This window comes from Castanea sativa, chromosome 1, assembly GCF_040712315.1.
Source record: "Castanea sativa cultivar Marrone di Chiusa Pesio chromosome 1, ASM4071231v1".
In the NCBI taxonomy this organism is placed as follows: domain Eukaryota; kingdom Viridiplantae; phylum Streptophyta; class Magnoliopsida; order Fagales; family Fagaceae; genus Castanea; species Castanea sativa.
This window is the reverse complement of record NC_134013.1, coordinates 75,123,650-75,141,865: the sequence shown is the minus strand read 5'-3', so window position 1 is coordinate 75,141,865 and position 18,216 is coordinate 75,123,650. Positions and strand designations below refer to the sequence as shown.

General features: G+C 36.9%; 1 protein-coding gene across 4 annotated transcripts in view; it reads right to left on the bottom strand.

The window, feature by feature from the left end:
- Positions 1–6,229: 6,229 nt before the first annotated feature.
- The window catches only part of LOC142612543 (dnaJ homolog subfamily C GRV2), a 28,024-nt gene continuing 16,037 nt past the window's right edge, over positions 6,230–18,216 (bottom strand). For all 4 annotated transcript variants that reach the window (XM_075784629.1, XM_075784637.1, XM_075784645.1 and 1 more), the window contains 9 exons: positions 13,726–14,020; positions 12,601–13,113; positions 11,860–12,205; positions 11,431–11,774; positions 10,888–11,352; positions 10,236–10,360; positions 9,100–9,223; positions 7,426–7,494; positions 6,230–6,743 (listed from right to left, as the gene is read on the bottom strand). In XM_075784629.1, the coding sequence (XP_075640744.1) occupies positions 6,537–6,743; positions 7,426–7,494; positions 9,100–9,223; positions 10,236–10,360; positions 10,888–11,352; positions 11,431–11,774; positions 11,860–12,205; positions 12,601–13,113; positions 13,726–14,020 (2,488 nt within the window). In that variant the 3' untranslated portion in view covers positions 6,230–6,536. The remainder of the gene's footprint in view (positions 6,744–7,425; positions 7,495–9,099; positions 9,224–10,235; positions 10,361–10,887; positions 11,353–11,430; positions 11,775–11,859; positions 12,206–12,600; positions 13,114–13,725; positions 14,021–18,216) is intronic.

The window sequence follows — 18,216 nt, the reverse complement described above, 5'->3', positions numbered from 1 at the left end:
TCTTGGCATTAAGCAAAACATCTCTACAAGCAAAGAAGATTCCCACATGTTGTGAACAAATCTACCTCCATCACAACCGCTTGCCTTGCTACCTCCTAGAGTTGGACTTCAGAGCATCACGTGGCTACCGTTGCTCGTTGTTGTGTCAAGGATTCATAGACACATTCAAGCCATGTATGTTCAATCTTACATTTGTGCAATTCAAGCATTTGACAGATAAAACCAGTCACACAGCCTTGCTCTCGGGCATCATATGAGAAAAACTCTAAAATTTGGTCTCCATCGACAGTTGCCAGCATCGCCACACGCAATCACTAGATCTGGCAAATCTTCCATGAAATTTTTCGGATTATTGACTCCTAGATCATCATTTTGTGCATACACACTGCTATGTAGGCCTTGTCGTCCACCGATCTACAAAACCCATGAATTTGGTCCTCATATGACATCACACGTGCTCTCATGCACCTTCTTGGATTTTCCATGCGTTCCACGCGCTGGTAAGCAACGCACGCATTGAAAAACTCTATTGACATCATCCTATCCACATTAGCGGCCATGCAAGCATGCCATGAAAGCCTTAGACGACATCACTACCATGTTATAATCTAGTCATCACCATGTCAGCATCAAGATGCCATGTTAGCGTCACCGCGGGTTACTCGACCCGATTTCTTGGATTGGAAACTGATTAGTGACGTCAACATGACATATGACCCATTGGCCTTTGGAGATTTGACTTGCCCCGTTAATTTTGACCAATAGTTTACTGTTGACTTTTGTGTTGAATTTGACCAAAAGTCAAAATTTTAGAAAAGGCCTATCTTGCTCAATTTTTCATGTAAATTCCGATTTTGGACTTCGTTTCTTTATTTGAAGCTTTGAAATCTCTCAATTTGCCAATTTATCATTTTGGTTTCTTAAAGACTTTCTTCAAGGCATCTTCTCAAGTTTATCCAATCTCAATCCTTCATCAAGCTTCCACAGTTTGAGGAGGAGTGTTAGAGATATATTAGACATATTAGCCCAATGTAATAGGTCCAAACCCATCTACTTTGTGTGCAAGACTTTGTGTGCAAGACAAGTCTCCTACTTGTACTAGAAGACTAGGGTTTAGTCTACTATATATACACATGTTATAGTTCATTGTAATACAGGTTATGTACTACACTTCTACATAATAAAGATGTAGCCCTTAAGGGTTTCCTCCGTAGATGTAGGCTGAAAAGGCTGAACCACCTAACTCGTGTTCCTGTGATCTTATTCTACGCTATCTCTTCTACATCTACTCTAGCATATATAATAAGGTATAACTCAATGCTAATATTTAACAGTTAATAAGCTGATAAATTACCTTCTTCTTCTTTTTTTCTTTTTTTTTTTAAGGAAAAATGCAAAAAATATCGCATAAACTTTAGGTCAAAATCAAACTAGCCAATGTGTTTCCATTTTTATAATATAGTTCAAAAAATAGGAGGAAAAAATTGAAAAGATGCGTAAACATTGATTATAAAAGTAAATTAGTCACAAAATCTTTGGTATGTTTAGAGAGTGGGGAAAGATAAAAAATTTTATTGGTCATTTAGTCATAGATTAGCATATTTTATTGGTGATGAAGCAAGATTTCATCTCGTCAGTATGTTCCTTGTCAGTACGATAGACGACCTGGAAATCCTATGCAAGAGAAAACACTAAGTGGACAATGGCATCGGTTTGGGGCCTGCCAAGGACCTTCTAATGCCTCAATTAACTTAAACTCTTTAGAGATAAGTAATCTGTAGAGCAATCTATGTGTGTGTTTTTCATGAATCATTTACCTGTCTTTCTTGGCTTTATATAGCCTCTATGTGGATAAATGCTTAGTGTAATGTTGTACCACAGCTGGAGGAGTTATGGCTCAATGATGACCACTTAATCCTAGCCTTTTACCGTCCGTAACGGCCATTTGAATACACATTATTGGATGGTAGTAACGGTTTTGCACTCATTTATCACTCAATCATTGAATGTTGTCTGGAATTAATACACTTACGCTCGTCCATACTCTTACTCGTCATTACTATGAATGGTTTGTAAGTATAGATGACCATTTATATGCTAGTCGTCAATTGGGTAAGAACTTATGGGAAGTAACCAAGCATCTCACCAGCCATATATTACTCGATGGGGTCATCCTCATTATGTTATTTGTAATACATAAGATTAGTAGGGGAAGAAAAAAGTGGACAATGAAATGGTTAAGAGTGTTTGTAGCTTAATAAGTATCGGTTTTTCAATGAAAGGGAAATAGGGTTCAAAATCTCCATTAATTTCCCCACTTGGCATTGTCAAAGGTAGCTTATATAGAATCTTGCATCAAATAAAATTCTGATGAGAAGAGAAGACAGTGTGGCAAATTTGGTAAGAAGTTAAAAGGGAAAAGTTAACGAATGCTATAAGGGCATTGATTTAGAAAAAGAATATTTTAATATTTTATGGGAAAAGAATAAATAAATAAATTTTTTTTATGGCTTTTAATTTTTTCAATAAAAATTGTGTCAAATTTTTTTTTTAAATGGTTCATTAACAATTATCCTAAGAGCACACGTAAAAATAACCCATAAGTTAATAACAGTCCTCGTCTAATGTTACATGAGGAAGTTGATGCCTGATGAGATTTTGACAATTATAATGCACCTAACGTTTACCAATTGAACAAGGCTCAAAAATTTTCTTAGGGAGAGATGTGACAGGTGTTTGTTTTGGTGATTTATAACTAGGAGATGGTTAGGGACCATTTGAAAATGAAGTTTAAGCAACCGTTTTAAATGTTTAAATACCAAAAACTATGGGGAAAAAATGCATTTGATAAGAGTGTTTAATAAAAGTGTTTGAATCACTGTTCTCAGTTTAACATGTTCAAATAATGTGTTATGAGAACACTTCAAGGGTATTTTTAGTTTTAAGTCGTAATTTTGTGTAATTACTTTGAAAACTGTGAGACTCATATGATGTTGACATCACATAAACACATTTTCTTAAAAATATATACTCATATCAAACACTCAATTGTGTTTTTTCACTTTCAAAAAAAATGCTATTAGAAACATGGTATCAAACACTTTTTTTTTTTCACATTATAAGTAGGGGTGTTTGCAGTGCGGTTTTATGTCATTTTGATCACCGCACTTTGCAGTGCAGTTTAGCCAAAACCATAATTGCACTGCACCTCATTTTTACGGTCATATGTGCGGTGCAGTATATAGTTTAGTGAAAACCATAACCGCACCATGTCTCATTTTTGTGGTCATATGTGTGGTGCGGTGCAGCGTATAAAAAATCACCTGCAATATAAAAATTCAACATATATATCACCATACAATTCAACATTTATCAATAATATTACTATCTCAGATTCTCAGGTATACATCAAACATGTAATGAAGTCAAGTACTTTGAAATCCCAATAACATGTAGTAAATATCTAAACCCAGATTCATACCAAACAAAGACAAAGAAAACCCACAAAAATTAAACTGGAATATCTAACATAGCTACTGAGTACTAAGTCCTGACCCATCACTTACAAGTGCCAATATACCAACGACAACAATCAATAAAAAAAATAATATAATTAACAAGTTTGTCATATACAAGCTACCAATAGAATTAACTTTAACAAAGAAAAACTTGAATTGAATACATATAGAAAGATAAATACTGCAATAGTAGAAGCAATTGGTGCAACGGCAATGAGTAGTCTATTGGCAATTCAAGTGGAAGTGTGGCAGCTAAGGTCTGACTTTTGACTGCTGGGAGAGTGATAAGATTTTTTTTTTTTTACTAACAGAATGGTGAGATACAGCTAGGGTATTAAATTATTAACATGTTGATATTTTTTTCCTTATTATATATATAATATAAAATAAATTAATAAATTAATATATATAGAGGGTGCGGTGCGATGCGATTTTCATATTATAAAACTGCAAACCACACTGCATCATGCGATGCAGTGCACTGTTTCATGCGGTGCGGTGCGGTGCGGTGTTGTTATGCCATTTTGCGGGCGTTTTTGGTGTTGTTTTTGCAGTTTGTGTGGTTTGTATGGTTTGGTGAACACCTCTAATTATAAGTATTTTAAACACATGTTTTCATAAAACTTTTTAAATCACATTTTTCACATAATTTTAAAAACCAATACCTAAACTCTCTCAGAGAGCGTTTGGTTCGTTGTGATGTGTCATTGATGTGATGCATATTACGATGATGTGACATTAGAGTTTTTTATTTATTTTATTTTTTCTAACGTTACCATGATCTAAAATTACAAATTATATCTTATCACCTTCCTAAACAATGTAATGTTGTATTTTTGTATTGAGATTACATTAATGTAAGATTACAATAATATAATATTACGATGTATTATAATATCACAGTAAACCAAACACCCATTAGTCTTATAATGCAGCCCTAATTGTATCTCACTACTACTTATTAGAGCCCAATGCCCATCATTAGTGGTAATGGAAATAGGCACCCAAACGGGACTCGTTGTTTTTGCAGCTTAAAACGTTTTGGGCCAGAGTATGGAGGTCAATAGGTTGGGCCATATAATATGGGCCGTGCCCTTTTGGCCTGTTTTATTATTATGAGTTTTTGACATTTTTAAGACTCTCATTTGATGATAGCACACGACTCACGCCATCTTTTCCCAGATCATAGGGCCCTATGCTTTTTTTTTCTTTTCTTTTCTTTGATAATTCAATAATTGAGGTGGAGGGATTTGCATCTTGAATATCGCTGTTGGAAGTTCCAATTGAGTTACAAGGTTCTTGTCTTTCTCCTGTGCACTTGATGGGTGGGGCGTTCTTAGCATTTACTTCAAATTGTGTTTCTCGCTCTCATTTCCCTCTTTTTGTTGACTGTTTCGTTCTAGGCTTTTCAGGCTCGTTTGATTGGATTAGACTGCCTAACCGTTCTCCTTTGTGGTGCGTGTGATGTGAATGTGATACTCGCTAGTTTAATACTACACATGATAAAGCTAACACTTCCCAATAGTTAATGGCATTGTTCAAGCCCAAGCCATGGTTAAGCCAATATTCAATGCAATATATGGATAAGGGAGAGGTTAATAGCTAAATTTATTTGCAGGGATGCCTTGAGAAATGGAATTCCATTTTCCAAAGAGTTCAAGTTAAATTTCTCAAGCTTGCCAATCCCAAGGGAATTCCCATAACTTATTTCTAATGCACCACCAGTAATTGTTACTGCTGCAGTGTAGGGTAAGAAAATTCTATCTAGGGGACTAAATTTTGAGAGGGCCGTTCTGATATAACTGAAGCTTTGATACCACATAAGAGCATTCACAGCAGTGGAGCTAAAAATTTAGCAATTTAGCTCCACCAAAAATTACTTTATTTATTTTACCTACACACATGTTGCAGCAGTGGATCTATTTTAGCTTTCAACACAATAAAATAATATAAACATCACAATAAAATAATATATCTACCACAATAAAATAATACATCTCACTACAATAAAAACACCACAATAAAAAAGTAATGTGAACACAAAATAAAAAATTAATTTTTTTTTTAGCTCTCATGAATAGTGCACATCTATCTATAGATGTGCACTGTAGCAATGAGCTAAAAAAATATAGATTTAGCTCTACTGCTACATGCTTCTTTTTGGTGTTTTGGTGGAGCTAAAATAGCTATATAGCTATTTAGGTCCACTGCTGCAAGTGCTCTAATGGAGCCTTTCCACTACGATTTCTGAAGCCAATCAAGTAAATGTTTGGGAAGCAACCATTTGAGATCAGGTACGTGGAACAAAGCAACCAGTTGAGGATTTGTCCCTTAAAAACATTTTAAGCTCAATCCAGATGTTGGCCTAGACTATCATGTTGAAAAAGAGAGGCAACTCTGCACTCCCATGACACAAATTCTCCTAACCCACTGTAGTTTTGACATCAAAACTTAGCTTCTGGCAAATGATAATCTTAACCTGCTACGCACATTATATATATATTATGGTGCATTCTTCCATGAATTTGAATAGAATCCTATTACTCATCCAAAGCAGAAGAATTCATATTTCTCCATTCTACTTTCATGTAGATTGCTAGAAGCACGCAACATTCTCTCTTTCCAATTTTAATTATTTGTAACCACTCTTAAACGTCTCAATGGGTAAAAATATGAAATGGGGCATAATATTGATTTAAGTAGAAAAAAAATTTAAAGAAAATTTGCATTTATAAATTTCACACAAAATCCCCTCTCATCTATATATAACAAATTGGGCAGTAAACCAACTCAATATACAGAAGGTATCAGGTCCTCTTTACACGGGAAAACAAATGGAATACCCCTTCCACTTTTCACTTAGAAAATTGCAAACACTGCCTCTGATTATCTACCCTGAGAAAGATTAGTAGGCCAAAAACAAAAAAAAGATTAAACTGTACAGTGTGCTATACAATGAGTAAATTGTGAGGTTCAATATGTTTCATGATCATGGCTGTCTGTCATCAGTTTTTTGTACTATGATAGGTGATCCTGATTCCCATTTGAGTCGTATGGTGTTGAAGCAGGAGGTCTTGATGGAGCGGACTGTGATGGGGGAGCTGGAAGGGCATAAGTGAGCCTTGATGATGAGTTCTCAATTAGACCAGCCACTCCTGCAGCAGCAGATTGGGCATTTGAAGGTAGGAAAAGATCATGTTTCTGATCTTTATAAGCACTCCAAACCTGCAAAATTGGCAGCATGACCATCACATGAATTACAATCTATTTATCAAATTTGCAAACTAACCACTCTTCCAATCAGTCATTCCTAAAGCTTCTGTAGAGATTAAATTATATATAATGCAAAATACTGCTATGGGTTTTGATATGAGTTAAACAAACAAATTCCCAGTTATTAACTACTATATTATTAATTCACTCTTTTTGTTTGTAATGATTAGAGCTTGTAATTTTTAGGAATACTCTGTGCACATATCCTGTGTGCATAAGGCATCTCCTCTTTCTCAATAAATTTAAATTCCTTATTTTTCCAAAAAAAAGCTTCTTCTAGTAACCCAGCATTAGCGGGCAAGTACAACAACAGAAAAGGCCGATTATTTGTCCTACGAGGACAACCTTGAGGCCTGAGGTAGTCAGGTTTGTCTAAACACTCTTTTAAGGTTTATACAGTTGAAATAAAATGCAATAGAATCTCATCACAAAATATGTTTGTTTTCTGTTAATAAGCAAGAGAAAGTGTAAGATATCAGGGTATCAGAGAACAGTTCAGGAGGAACAATTCAAGAACTTTCTCCAGAAAATCAAGTTTATGGGTTGCCCAATATAGTTAAAAGATACTAACCCGCAAACAAATTACACCACAAGCATGAAGATTTGGAAAATGAAAAGGTGTGTAAAGGCTTACATCAGATGCATTCAATATGTCACGCACTTTGGTACAATGGGCCCCTTCTGTGGCAAATGCATGCAAAACCTGTATGAACACATTCAAACCAGATAGTTTTAAGCCACCAAAATAAATGGCACAAATTTAGCTTTGCAGGTGTAAACTATGCATCTTGAGCCAATTTCGCCCCCAGAGAGAAGAAAAAGAAGGGAAAAACAGAAACAAAAGGGTTTCCATGAGTCAGAAAGCATTTGAATAAATTCAAGAAAGTCTGAAAAACTCTCTTCCGGTTATGTGAACAATCCTCATGAAAAGATGAGAGAGATCCTTCAGGATACCTAAAGCTCTCTCTAATTCAGAGCAAATTAATAAAAAATGCCTCAAATGTTTCATCTTTACGAGCACATGATAAGATGGCAAATGCATAAAACATGCAAACAATTCCAAACTAGTAACCAATAAGCAAATATAGTTTAAAAAAACAAAGAATGTTCCAAAGACAATATAAGTTAATAATCCTTCTTAGGATGTTTCAGAAGAACAGGAAAATAAAATCAAATCCAAAGGTGTGTGAATTGTGAATAGCCAGCAATACTGTCTCACCAACTACTTGGTATGCAACTCAACTATTTTTTTATAGTGAGGATTGGTCAAAGCACGCTTATGCACAAAGTGCCATGGCCCCAGCACGTTTCACCTTTAAAGCAAGGCGGATTCAAAGAAGCCTTTCTAGAGCTTTTTCATATAAAAGCCAATGTATGGTATGCTATTATACACTTAAGCCTACTCCCCTCCCCTTTACAAATTCTAGAAGACCCCAGCTGGAGACCATAGTCACTCTACCCACAAGCACAGTGCACAACCCATGCCTCTTAATTTTTATCCCCCACTTCCCCTCTTGGATTTTCTGCTTGGTACCAAAACTGCTATATCCTGGAACTCCTAGTTCATTCATGCAAAAAAAAAAAAGTATGATATATATACATATTTTTTTTTGGTAATTGTTTAGTTACTTTACCAGTTGATGTTGAACATGGCACTTAGACTTATATTAATTAATTCATATAGACCTATACTCATTAAGTAAATAAATTAACGGTTGCACATATCTTGTAAGCATATGAGAATTATATAAAATTTTATATTTCAATTTATATAATTATTTGATAACTTTATTATTGAATTTCCCATTAATAATTATTTCCAAATTTTTTTTTTTTTTTTAAATGTGTCCTTCACTTAAATCAGGTGCACACTTGTGCTTTCTACCTTAGCTCTGGGGGGCCTTTGCCCTTTTAAGTGTGCCCCACACTTTTTACCAATGCTGGTAAGGATACAGCCTAATTTTAAATGCATATAACAGAAAAGTTTATCAAGTCTTAGGTATATCTAAAAGGCATAGATCAGTTACAGCCTTAAATGGATAAGAGGAACTAAAATGGGCAATGACACTAGAACAGAAGCAATGACATCATAATAACCTCTCTTTTTTTCTTGTCAAATAACAACATTAGATTGGAATACTAGGCAGAGAAGGCTATGAAGGTAACGTAGGCTATGAAGGCCTGTGGCATAGTAAAAATTTAAGCATGGTTTTACACTAGGTAGAGAGTTGTGCAAAACTTCATAGAATTGACAAAACGCAATTAAAAACAAAACTCAAAAAATATCTACAATGATAAAAATTCTAACCTCAACTGCAAGCACTCTGCCAATAGATGCTTCAGATTCATTCCACTTCATCTGAGAGCAAAGTCCATTCCTTCCTCCAGCCCTCCAATCAAGAAGGCCAAGAAGCACTTCGACAAGACCAACCCTGCATTATTCACACTTAGTTCCAATATCAGAAAGCACAGGAAGTGTGAATTTGATATAGGAAACACATCACAAACTCTTTCTATGTCCGTTCACACAGGGAACTAACCAAAAATATTTGATATTCACATGCAGACTGATTAAGCATCTGGAGCACCCATAAATGTACATATTACCACAAGAGATTGAAAACCCTTTGAGAAGGTTTGCCTCAAAAAGGCTAAATTAATGTATGATGAATATTACAACCAGAAAGATAAGTACAATTGCAGTAAGAATGTCCACTGCAGTTGGAAAAATTAGTCAAAGGGCAATGACATTATCTTTAAGTTGGCACAGATAAAGCCTGACCCAGTTACATTGGCATCACATTTATTTATATAACATTTGTACATGATATAATGACTTCAGATTCACCTAATTTTTAGTTTTAGTGAATGGAAGTCTCACAACCAATAATTATATCATACCAAACAGTTGGTCACCTACTCAGCTATCAAGAAATAAATTAGCATGTAAGCCTTATTAGTAAATAGTATAGTAAATTAGGGAAATTTTACTATTTCTCTTATTCATTCCTTGTTTCCTGGTAATATTTTACAAAAAAGGGGCAACTATGATCAGTGTCAGCCAATGTATTCTCATTCAACCATATCAACAACATATGCAATTTATGCATTTATTTATTATTAGATTAAAATAAATGAGTTCACAAATGGACTCTAGAATCATTAAAATTTTGAGAAGTTATATCAAGTTTAATAGTAAGATAAAATTTTGAAAAACACATAACGCCTTTTAGTAGAAAAAACAGAATTCATGACCACTCTCTATATGATTATAAATATAATTGATATGCTACCCATACACATGTAACTCTTCTAGCATGTGTGCGCATATTTTAGCATATCCTACAACAAATAACGATCTGCAAGGTACAGACCACACGACAATTGAAAACTGAAGCAAACCTATGGAGTATTTAAAGGAAACAGATGATGGAAGTTACTCACTTAAGACCTTGTGCAACGAGAGCATCCCTAGCTCTGTTTCCAGCAACGACAACACGTTTTAGTGTCTCAAGAGCTAGTATGCTTCCACCTTGCCATCCTATGGCTTTCATTAGAAGCGGAACAACCTGGGAACAACAAGATTAACAGGAGTAAACCAGGGATAAAGATTAAGGAACAAATGCAGAGTACAATACATAACCAACAATATCAAGTTTTAAACTAATCTAATAGAAGACCCTTTCACCACAATCCAGAAACTAATCAACTCATGAACAATAATCAGAATCAACAAGGTAGTCATACTATCTATAAAATGAAAAACAGATCATTTACTATCTAATAAAACTTTAAAATTTCCTAAAATTTGAAATTTCCCAATGCAATTAAAACCTAAACAAAATTCTATCTAAAGAAAAAGAAAAGAGATGGAAGAAAAAAATTCCAATGCTGTACAATTGACAAGATCAGGATGAGGATTTGCAGTTTAAAATCATTTTATTCTTAGAAAACAACATTCCAAATGCCTTTTTGCAGACTTGGTTAGATGTCCATCCCTTTAAACCAGAGCAGCTATGGTTGTCACAAAACCAAGTTAATAGAATCCACAAGACAACCATTTTAATCATAGAAAAACAGATAGATTGACAAGTACCTGGGGAGTTCCAACGCTAGTTGCTGCCATGGCTTCAGCACAAGTAGTACTAGCTGCAAGTTGATGTAGTACACGTAAACAACTAAGACGAACACGTTCTTGTGGAGTTTGTGAGGGCTGTGCTGACCCGTCATCAGATTCATATTTTTTATCTGTGTAGTTGCCATTATTCACCTCCTCCGATGCCATTGTTTCTCGTCTTCCCTCATAAGCCACAGCAGCTACAAGTTTGGGCACATATCCAAGATATCCAACATGATCTGCAAGTGCAGGGTGCACCCGCAACAATGAAACCAAAGCAGCCGAAAGAAGCAAAGGAAGCTCAGGGTCAAAAGGTTGAGTGTCATAATGTGTGGCAGCAATGGATGACAAATACTGATCTAGCAGTCCTTCCAAGAATCTTTTTGGATTTCTTAGGGGAAATTTGGGATCTTTTAAGAACAGCCTGACATAGATTCCACCAACCTGCATGAACATGGAACTTTTAGTTCATTCAAAAGTATGAAAACTATATGTCTAATCATAGCAAATATAAGGTGATACCTGTGGCTCATCTCTCATTTCCTGCTGCCCAGAAGCCTGCTCAGGTACATCCCAATCAACAACACGACCTTTAATCTGTTCACGGTAAAGGTCTGATGCCATAGTTGCAATTTGTGCAGACAAAGAAGCTGCCATTGCTGGTGTCCATACAAGTTCAGGTGTCTCTGTAGTCATTTCAAGGGCAGCTACAACAGCCTCACCTGGACCATCCCTAATAGCTGATACTAGACCATCTGGAAGGAATCTTGCCAATGTTATTGCAACTCTAGGCCCATGCATTGGCTGCCCAACAAGTTTCCCCAACAAAGAGGCTGCTGCTGCTCTTTGCTGTAAGGGAATCTCTTCTGCACATCATAGTTGTTCTTATTAATAATTTATAATCTTAATAGATTTAAGAGGGGGAAAAAAGGGCAAAGGAAAATTCATTACCCTGCAAGGGCAAAAGAAGTTCAAGAATATACACCACTCCACCATGCTTGGCAGCAGCCCAAGCAAGTTCTGGTGTGCTTGCCAAGGAATAAAGAACATGAAGAGCCCCTTCCCGACAGTTTGGCGCAGAGTGAAGCATTTGTAGTAAAAGAAGAAGACTAGATCCATCTGCAACCATAGCCTCCAAGCAGGGAGCGTATGCAGTCAAGAGTGACAGTACACTAAGGCAAAGTTGAGGAATGTTGCTTTCTGATGCAACGGGCACGGAAAAGCATTCAAAAAGAGGCAAGAGCTTGTCTTTAGTAGAAAATATTGACGCCAAACCAGGATTGTTTGTCAGTAAGTTCTGCAAGTACAAGAATGGATCAGACACACCACCTGAATAACAACTCAATATAGCAAACCACCTACGCAAGGGGCGTGACCCTGAGGTTAGCCTTAGTATGGGTAGGTCCTGAGTTCAAACCCTCAGAGGTGACAATGGATGTTGATTCAGATCAGGGACTATTGCTTCCCATTGCCTGAAACCACTGGATCCCTGAGTGGGGTTGAGGTTAGGCTATGGCTCATCCCACTTGAGGGGGCACCTGTGGATTACCTACTTGGATCCCCAGGCACTGTAGGAAGCAACCATTGGCCACACCTAGGTAAGGTTGCGGTGGCTGGTTCCCCCTTCCCCCTCCCCAATTTTATTTAGCCACCAAAAAAAAAAAAAAAACCTAAATTTAACAAGATATGCACCTTGAGTGAGATCAATCCAGATTGAAGGTTCTTAAACACATCAAATCTTTCCTTGTTTGCCACTTGTCCATCAGATACTTCCAAAGAATCATCAGAAATTTTCTGTTCATCAAGTGATGCAGCAGCCACTTCACTGTGGTTCTCAGATGTTTCATGCTTTTTATTAACTGATACATGAGCCGTCTCATTTGGATGTTCAAATGCTTCAGGGGATGAGCCACTGTCATTAACTTCATCTTGAGAATCAAAACTTGTAGCACACCTGTTATGCACTTGATGTGATATAAACTCAATCAAAGCAACACAAAATGCTTCTGGTTCACTGATCCCAAAGTCTGGCTGATCATTGTAGACCCTCAAGTAAACATTGCCAACAAAAAGTTCTTTGGATAGCGCTTCATACACAAAGACCTGTGAATCTTTTAGGTCATATGAACCATCAGGACCCTGGCTTTCTCGTTGCTGATCCACATATTTCAGTAGTTCTGCTCGGGTCAAAGAGTTCCAGATAATCTAAAACCACAAGCAGTTAATGTTGTGAACAATATAATCAAAACAAATTAAGAATCACACTAGCAACATAATGCCTAAGGAAGATAATAATTAATGATAAAAAAGCCATTAATTACATAACTCCACATGCAACTAGAGCCTATAAGCCTTTTGATCCCTTGATTTTCTATGAGCCTTCTGAACCCTTCATTTTCTATTCCACAAATATTAGACTGCAACTATTTGCAAGATCGTCTCATTGAAACCCACAATTAGTTACACAGTCTAAAGAGGACAGGCTTGAAGGCTCAAGAAAATAGTCAGGCCCCAAAAAAGGAATACAAGACCAAAAGGATATGCCTTTGACATTGCAACCTCTATGCAAGAGGTTTGCTGGTTCATCATCATCATTTTATTTTTATTTTTCAAAACCTGTCATCTGACCTCTTACTCTGGTTTCTCTATATTAAACTACTTACTAGGTGAAGGCATTTATTTACACTTTAATTACAAGTTTAGCATTTGTCTAAAATGCAGATGAATGTTTAGCCTGTCATTCATCAGCATCAAAAGCCCATGCTTAAACATTTGTTCTAATAAACAGGTGAAAACAGAAAAATTCAAAGAATTTACCTCTGGAGACTCCAAGTTTGCATTCAATCTAGACAGTAGGTCTTTTGGCAGTTGATCTTTTAACATACTGGAAAGTTTAGGAGTTAGCAAAGCTCTGAGGGCATCAGCTGCCCCCTGATTGTAAGGTGTTGAATTATCATCAGCACATAAACCACTAAGCCTTGATAGGGCTTGAGAAGCTCGCACAGCATGCAAATTTTTTGCAATCTGCACGCTAGCACCAACCCCATGTGACTCTGTCGCATCAGATTCCTCTGCAGTTGAATCATACTGAAGCAGAAGTGGCAAAAGGTACCTAATTTGACCAAATTATAAGTATTATGACAATTATATTTAAGTTTCAACAAGAAAAACTCATATAATGACCCCAAAAAATATATAGAAAATTAAATAATTTTTTTTAACACTTTATACCATTGATTATACCCACAGCCAAAAAAGGATGGAATGAACGGGATTCTAACAATTACAGTAAAAGCTTAAGCTAATAGGAAATTTTGAAACTGCTTAACCAGTATTCTCACACTCCTATGTGTGACCCAGACTCACTCTTAATATATGGGGACCAACATTTGAAATTTATAGTTTTTCAAATGAGAGGTAGAGTGGGGATAGGGTTTGAACTTAGGACCACATACTTTGATACAATGATAAATTACCACTAGTCCCAAAAGCTTAAGCTAATAGAAAATGATGTATTTAATGACTTAACCATCATTTCATCAATGCCAAAAACTATGTAAATTGTTTTTCTTTTCTTTTTTGCAAGTATATCTTAATTTTTTCCTTTCCCCATTAAGCAAGAAGACACCTTATCTAGATATGCCATAAAATTTAGAGCAAAGCAATAAAGCAGCCAACTCAAGGGTAGAATTTTTGATAAGAGAGTTTTGGCCCCAAGGGGAGAGGGAAGGGGAGATTCTAATTAGTGACTTCACTTCATGAAGGCAAGGTCCCAAGCTGATTGTGCTACCCCTTTGGATTAACAAAAAGGGTGGGATTAAGCAATATGGCTAATAGATATATTGAAAAATATTGTTATATGTAATATTATTAGTTGTAAGGGTAAATCAGTCGTGGTATCATTATTTTTTATTAGTAAAATAATTTATTAATGAAAAAGGTTACGATATACCCAAAAAGAGTGATTCTTTGAAATCTAGAAAAGAGGTACTATCTGTGAGACCCCACACACGAGACCAATCAAACAAAGATAGAAGTAGCAAGTCTTTGAGTTGGTTCTTTGAATTGACTTTTTTTTTTTGGATAAGTAAGATGAGAATATTATTAATAAGAGAAAAGCGAGAACAATACAAAGAGTTTACAGTAGTGAACAAAGGAAAAGGAAACAAAAAGACTTAAGCAACCCCTAATCTATTCTAATAGAAGAAAAAAAATCTGTAAGGGTAGAACAATCTGAGAAACCCCAGCATCGAGACCAATCGAAGAGGGTCCGCTGGCAAGACTCTAATAACTAAACCGCCATTTTCCCCTCATCCTCAAAAGACCGCCGATTTCGTTCAGTCAAATAGTCCACATTAAACAACCTGGGACCAAATTCCAAATATCAGAACTATGCTTCCCAAGCCAATGATACCAACTAAAAAAAAATTCCACAATTGAACCAGGCATGACCCAATCGATCCCAAACAACCGAATCATATACATCCACAAAGAATGAGCTATCGGACAAAAAAGTAACAGGTGGTTCACAAATTCCGCATTACAGCAGCACATACAACAACGATTCGCCAAATGACGACCACGAAGCATAAGGTTATCCAAGGTTAGAATCTGACCATGAGCTGCTGTCCACATGAAAAAAGTCACCATTTTAGGAACTTTAACTTTCCAAATGCCCTTCCAAGGAAAAGTGGAAGGAGCTACATTTCGAATCTTACGATAAAAAGACCGAGTATCAAACTTCCCACTTCCATTAAGATCCCAACTAAGCCTATCACACCCTCCACCCCTAGGAGTTCGGGTTTGGATGAAACGAAGAAGGGAGTAGGAAGCCGCTAACTCCCATTCATTGAATTCCCTATAAAATCTTAAACTCCACACTCTGTCATTATCATCCATAAGAGGGCTTAACACCTCCGAAATATAAGCCTCCTTATTGGCTAAACACAGAAATAGTTGAGGATAAAGAAATTTAAGAGGAACATCTCTAGTCCACTTATCATGCCACAAAAGGATACGAGAACCGTCCCCTATCACAAAAGAGGCATGCTTTGAGAAAGTTTCCCACCCTTCACTAATACTTCGCTATAACCCACAGCCATGAGCCCTACGACAAGCCCTAGTGCACCAACCCCCTTTTCCCTCCCCATATTTCATGGCAATAACCTTCGCCACAGATGAGTGGTTTCATGACCATACCTCCAAAGTCATTTCCCTAATAGGGCCAGATTAAAAGACACCAAATTCCGAATTCCCAAATCACCAAACTCACGCGGTAAACAAACCTTTTCCCAAGCCACCAAAGGATATTTGAAACTTTCAGCTGATGAACCCCACAAGAAGTTCCTCTGAATTCGATCCAATCTAGTCGCCACAGCTTTAGGGATAGTAAAAAGGGATAGGTAATAAGTTGGAAGGCTTGAAAGGGTACTTTTCAGCAAGGTGAGTCTACCACCCTTTGACAAATAAAGCCGCTTCCAACCTGAAAGCTTCTTTTCCATCCTCTCAAGGATCGGATTCCAAATAGATGTTGTTTTATACGAAGTTCCCAATGGCATACCCAAGTAAGTCATAGGCAAACTGCCCACCCTACATTGAAGAATATTAGCTAAAGATTGAATGTTACGCACCTCCCTAATAGGGACAATTTCACTTTTCCCCACATTCACCTTCAAACCAGTAAAAGCTTGAAAACAAATTAAAACCGGCCTAATAGTAAGAATCTGCTCTCTAGAGGCCTCACAGAAAAGAATGCTATCATCAGCAAATAAAAAGTGTGAAACACGAATACCGGTAGAATTAATAGGACCCGCTTGAAAGCCTTAAATGAAACCACCTTCCTCATTTTCTTCAGGATATGACTTAGAACCTCCATGATCAAAAGAAAGAGAAGGGGAGACAAAAGATTACCTCGTCTGAGACCTCTAGAGCTACCAAAGAAACCAACAGGAGATCCATAAACCAGAACTGAGAAGCGGGCGGTAGAGACACAAGTCTTTAACCATCTCCTCCATCTATCCCCAAAACCCATCCTTTCCAACAAATAAAACAAGGTGTCCCAATTTACATGATCATACGCTTTCTCAACGTCTAACTTACACACCACCCCTGGAGTACAACACTTCAGCCTACTGTCTAAACATTCATTAGCAATAAGTACTGAATCCAAAATCTGTCTGCCACCCACAAAAGCATTTTGTGACTCCGAGATAAGATTATCCAGCACCCGCCTCAATTTGTTTGTCAAAACCTTAGACAAAAGCTTATACACACTGCCCACTAAGCTGATAGGCCTAAAATCTTTGATATTCAAAGCATTATTTTTCTTGGGAATTAGGGATAAAAAAGTAGCATTCAGAGACCGTTCAAACTCTGTGCTCCTATGGAAATGATCAAAAAAGGTCATGACATCAATTTCCACTACACTCCAGCATTTTTGAAAAAATGACATAGTGAAACCATCAGGACCTGGGGCTTTATCCCCCTCCATCTCTTGAAGAACCTTCATCACTTCCTTCTTAGAAAAATCCCTCTCTAAATCAAGCCGCTCATCCTCCTCAATACTAGCAAACTCTAATCCATCCATAGAAGGGCGCCAAGTATCTGACTCAGTGTACAAATTCTGATAAAAATGGACCACCTTCGACCGTACCTCTTCCTCATCCTCATAAAGGACACCATCCACCTCTATACCCCTAATATGATTAGTTCTTCTATGGGAGTTTGCAACCCGATGAAAAAAGCGAGTATTATTGTCCCCCTCTTTCACAAATAACATCCGGGACTTTTGTCTCCAAGAAATCTCCTCCAAAGAGGCAAGATGTGCAATCTCACCTTCAATCTGAATACGACGAGTTTGGTCCTCCTGAGAAAGACCTAACAAGTCCTCCCTAGCATCCAAACCCAACAAATCAGATAAAAGACATTTCTTCCTAAAGGCCAAATCCCCAAATTCCTCCTTATTCCACTTTTTCAAGTCTTCTTTAAGAGCTTTTAATTTACAAGCCAGAATAAAGCTAGGAGAACCCGAAAAGCAATACCCATTCCACCATTGACGAACCCTCTCTACAAAACCCTCTTCTTTCAACCACATATTCTCAAACTTAAAGGCACTCCGACCTTTACTAACACTACCAGCCACCACCAAAAGTGGGCAATGATCTGAAACTACACGAGGGAGTACCCTTTGAGACACCTTTCCAAAATGATCTACCCAATCCACCGATGCCAAGGTTCTATAAATTCTTGACATACAATTTGTCCCCGAATCTCTAAACCAAGTAAAAGAAGCCCCTTCAAGAGGTAAGT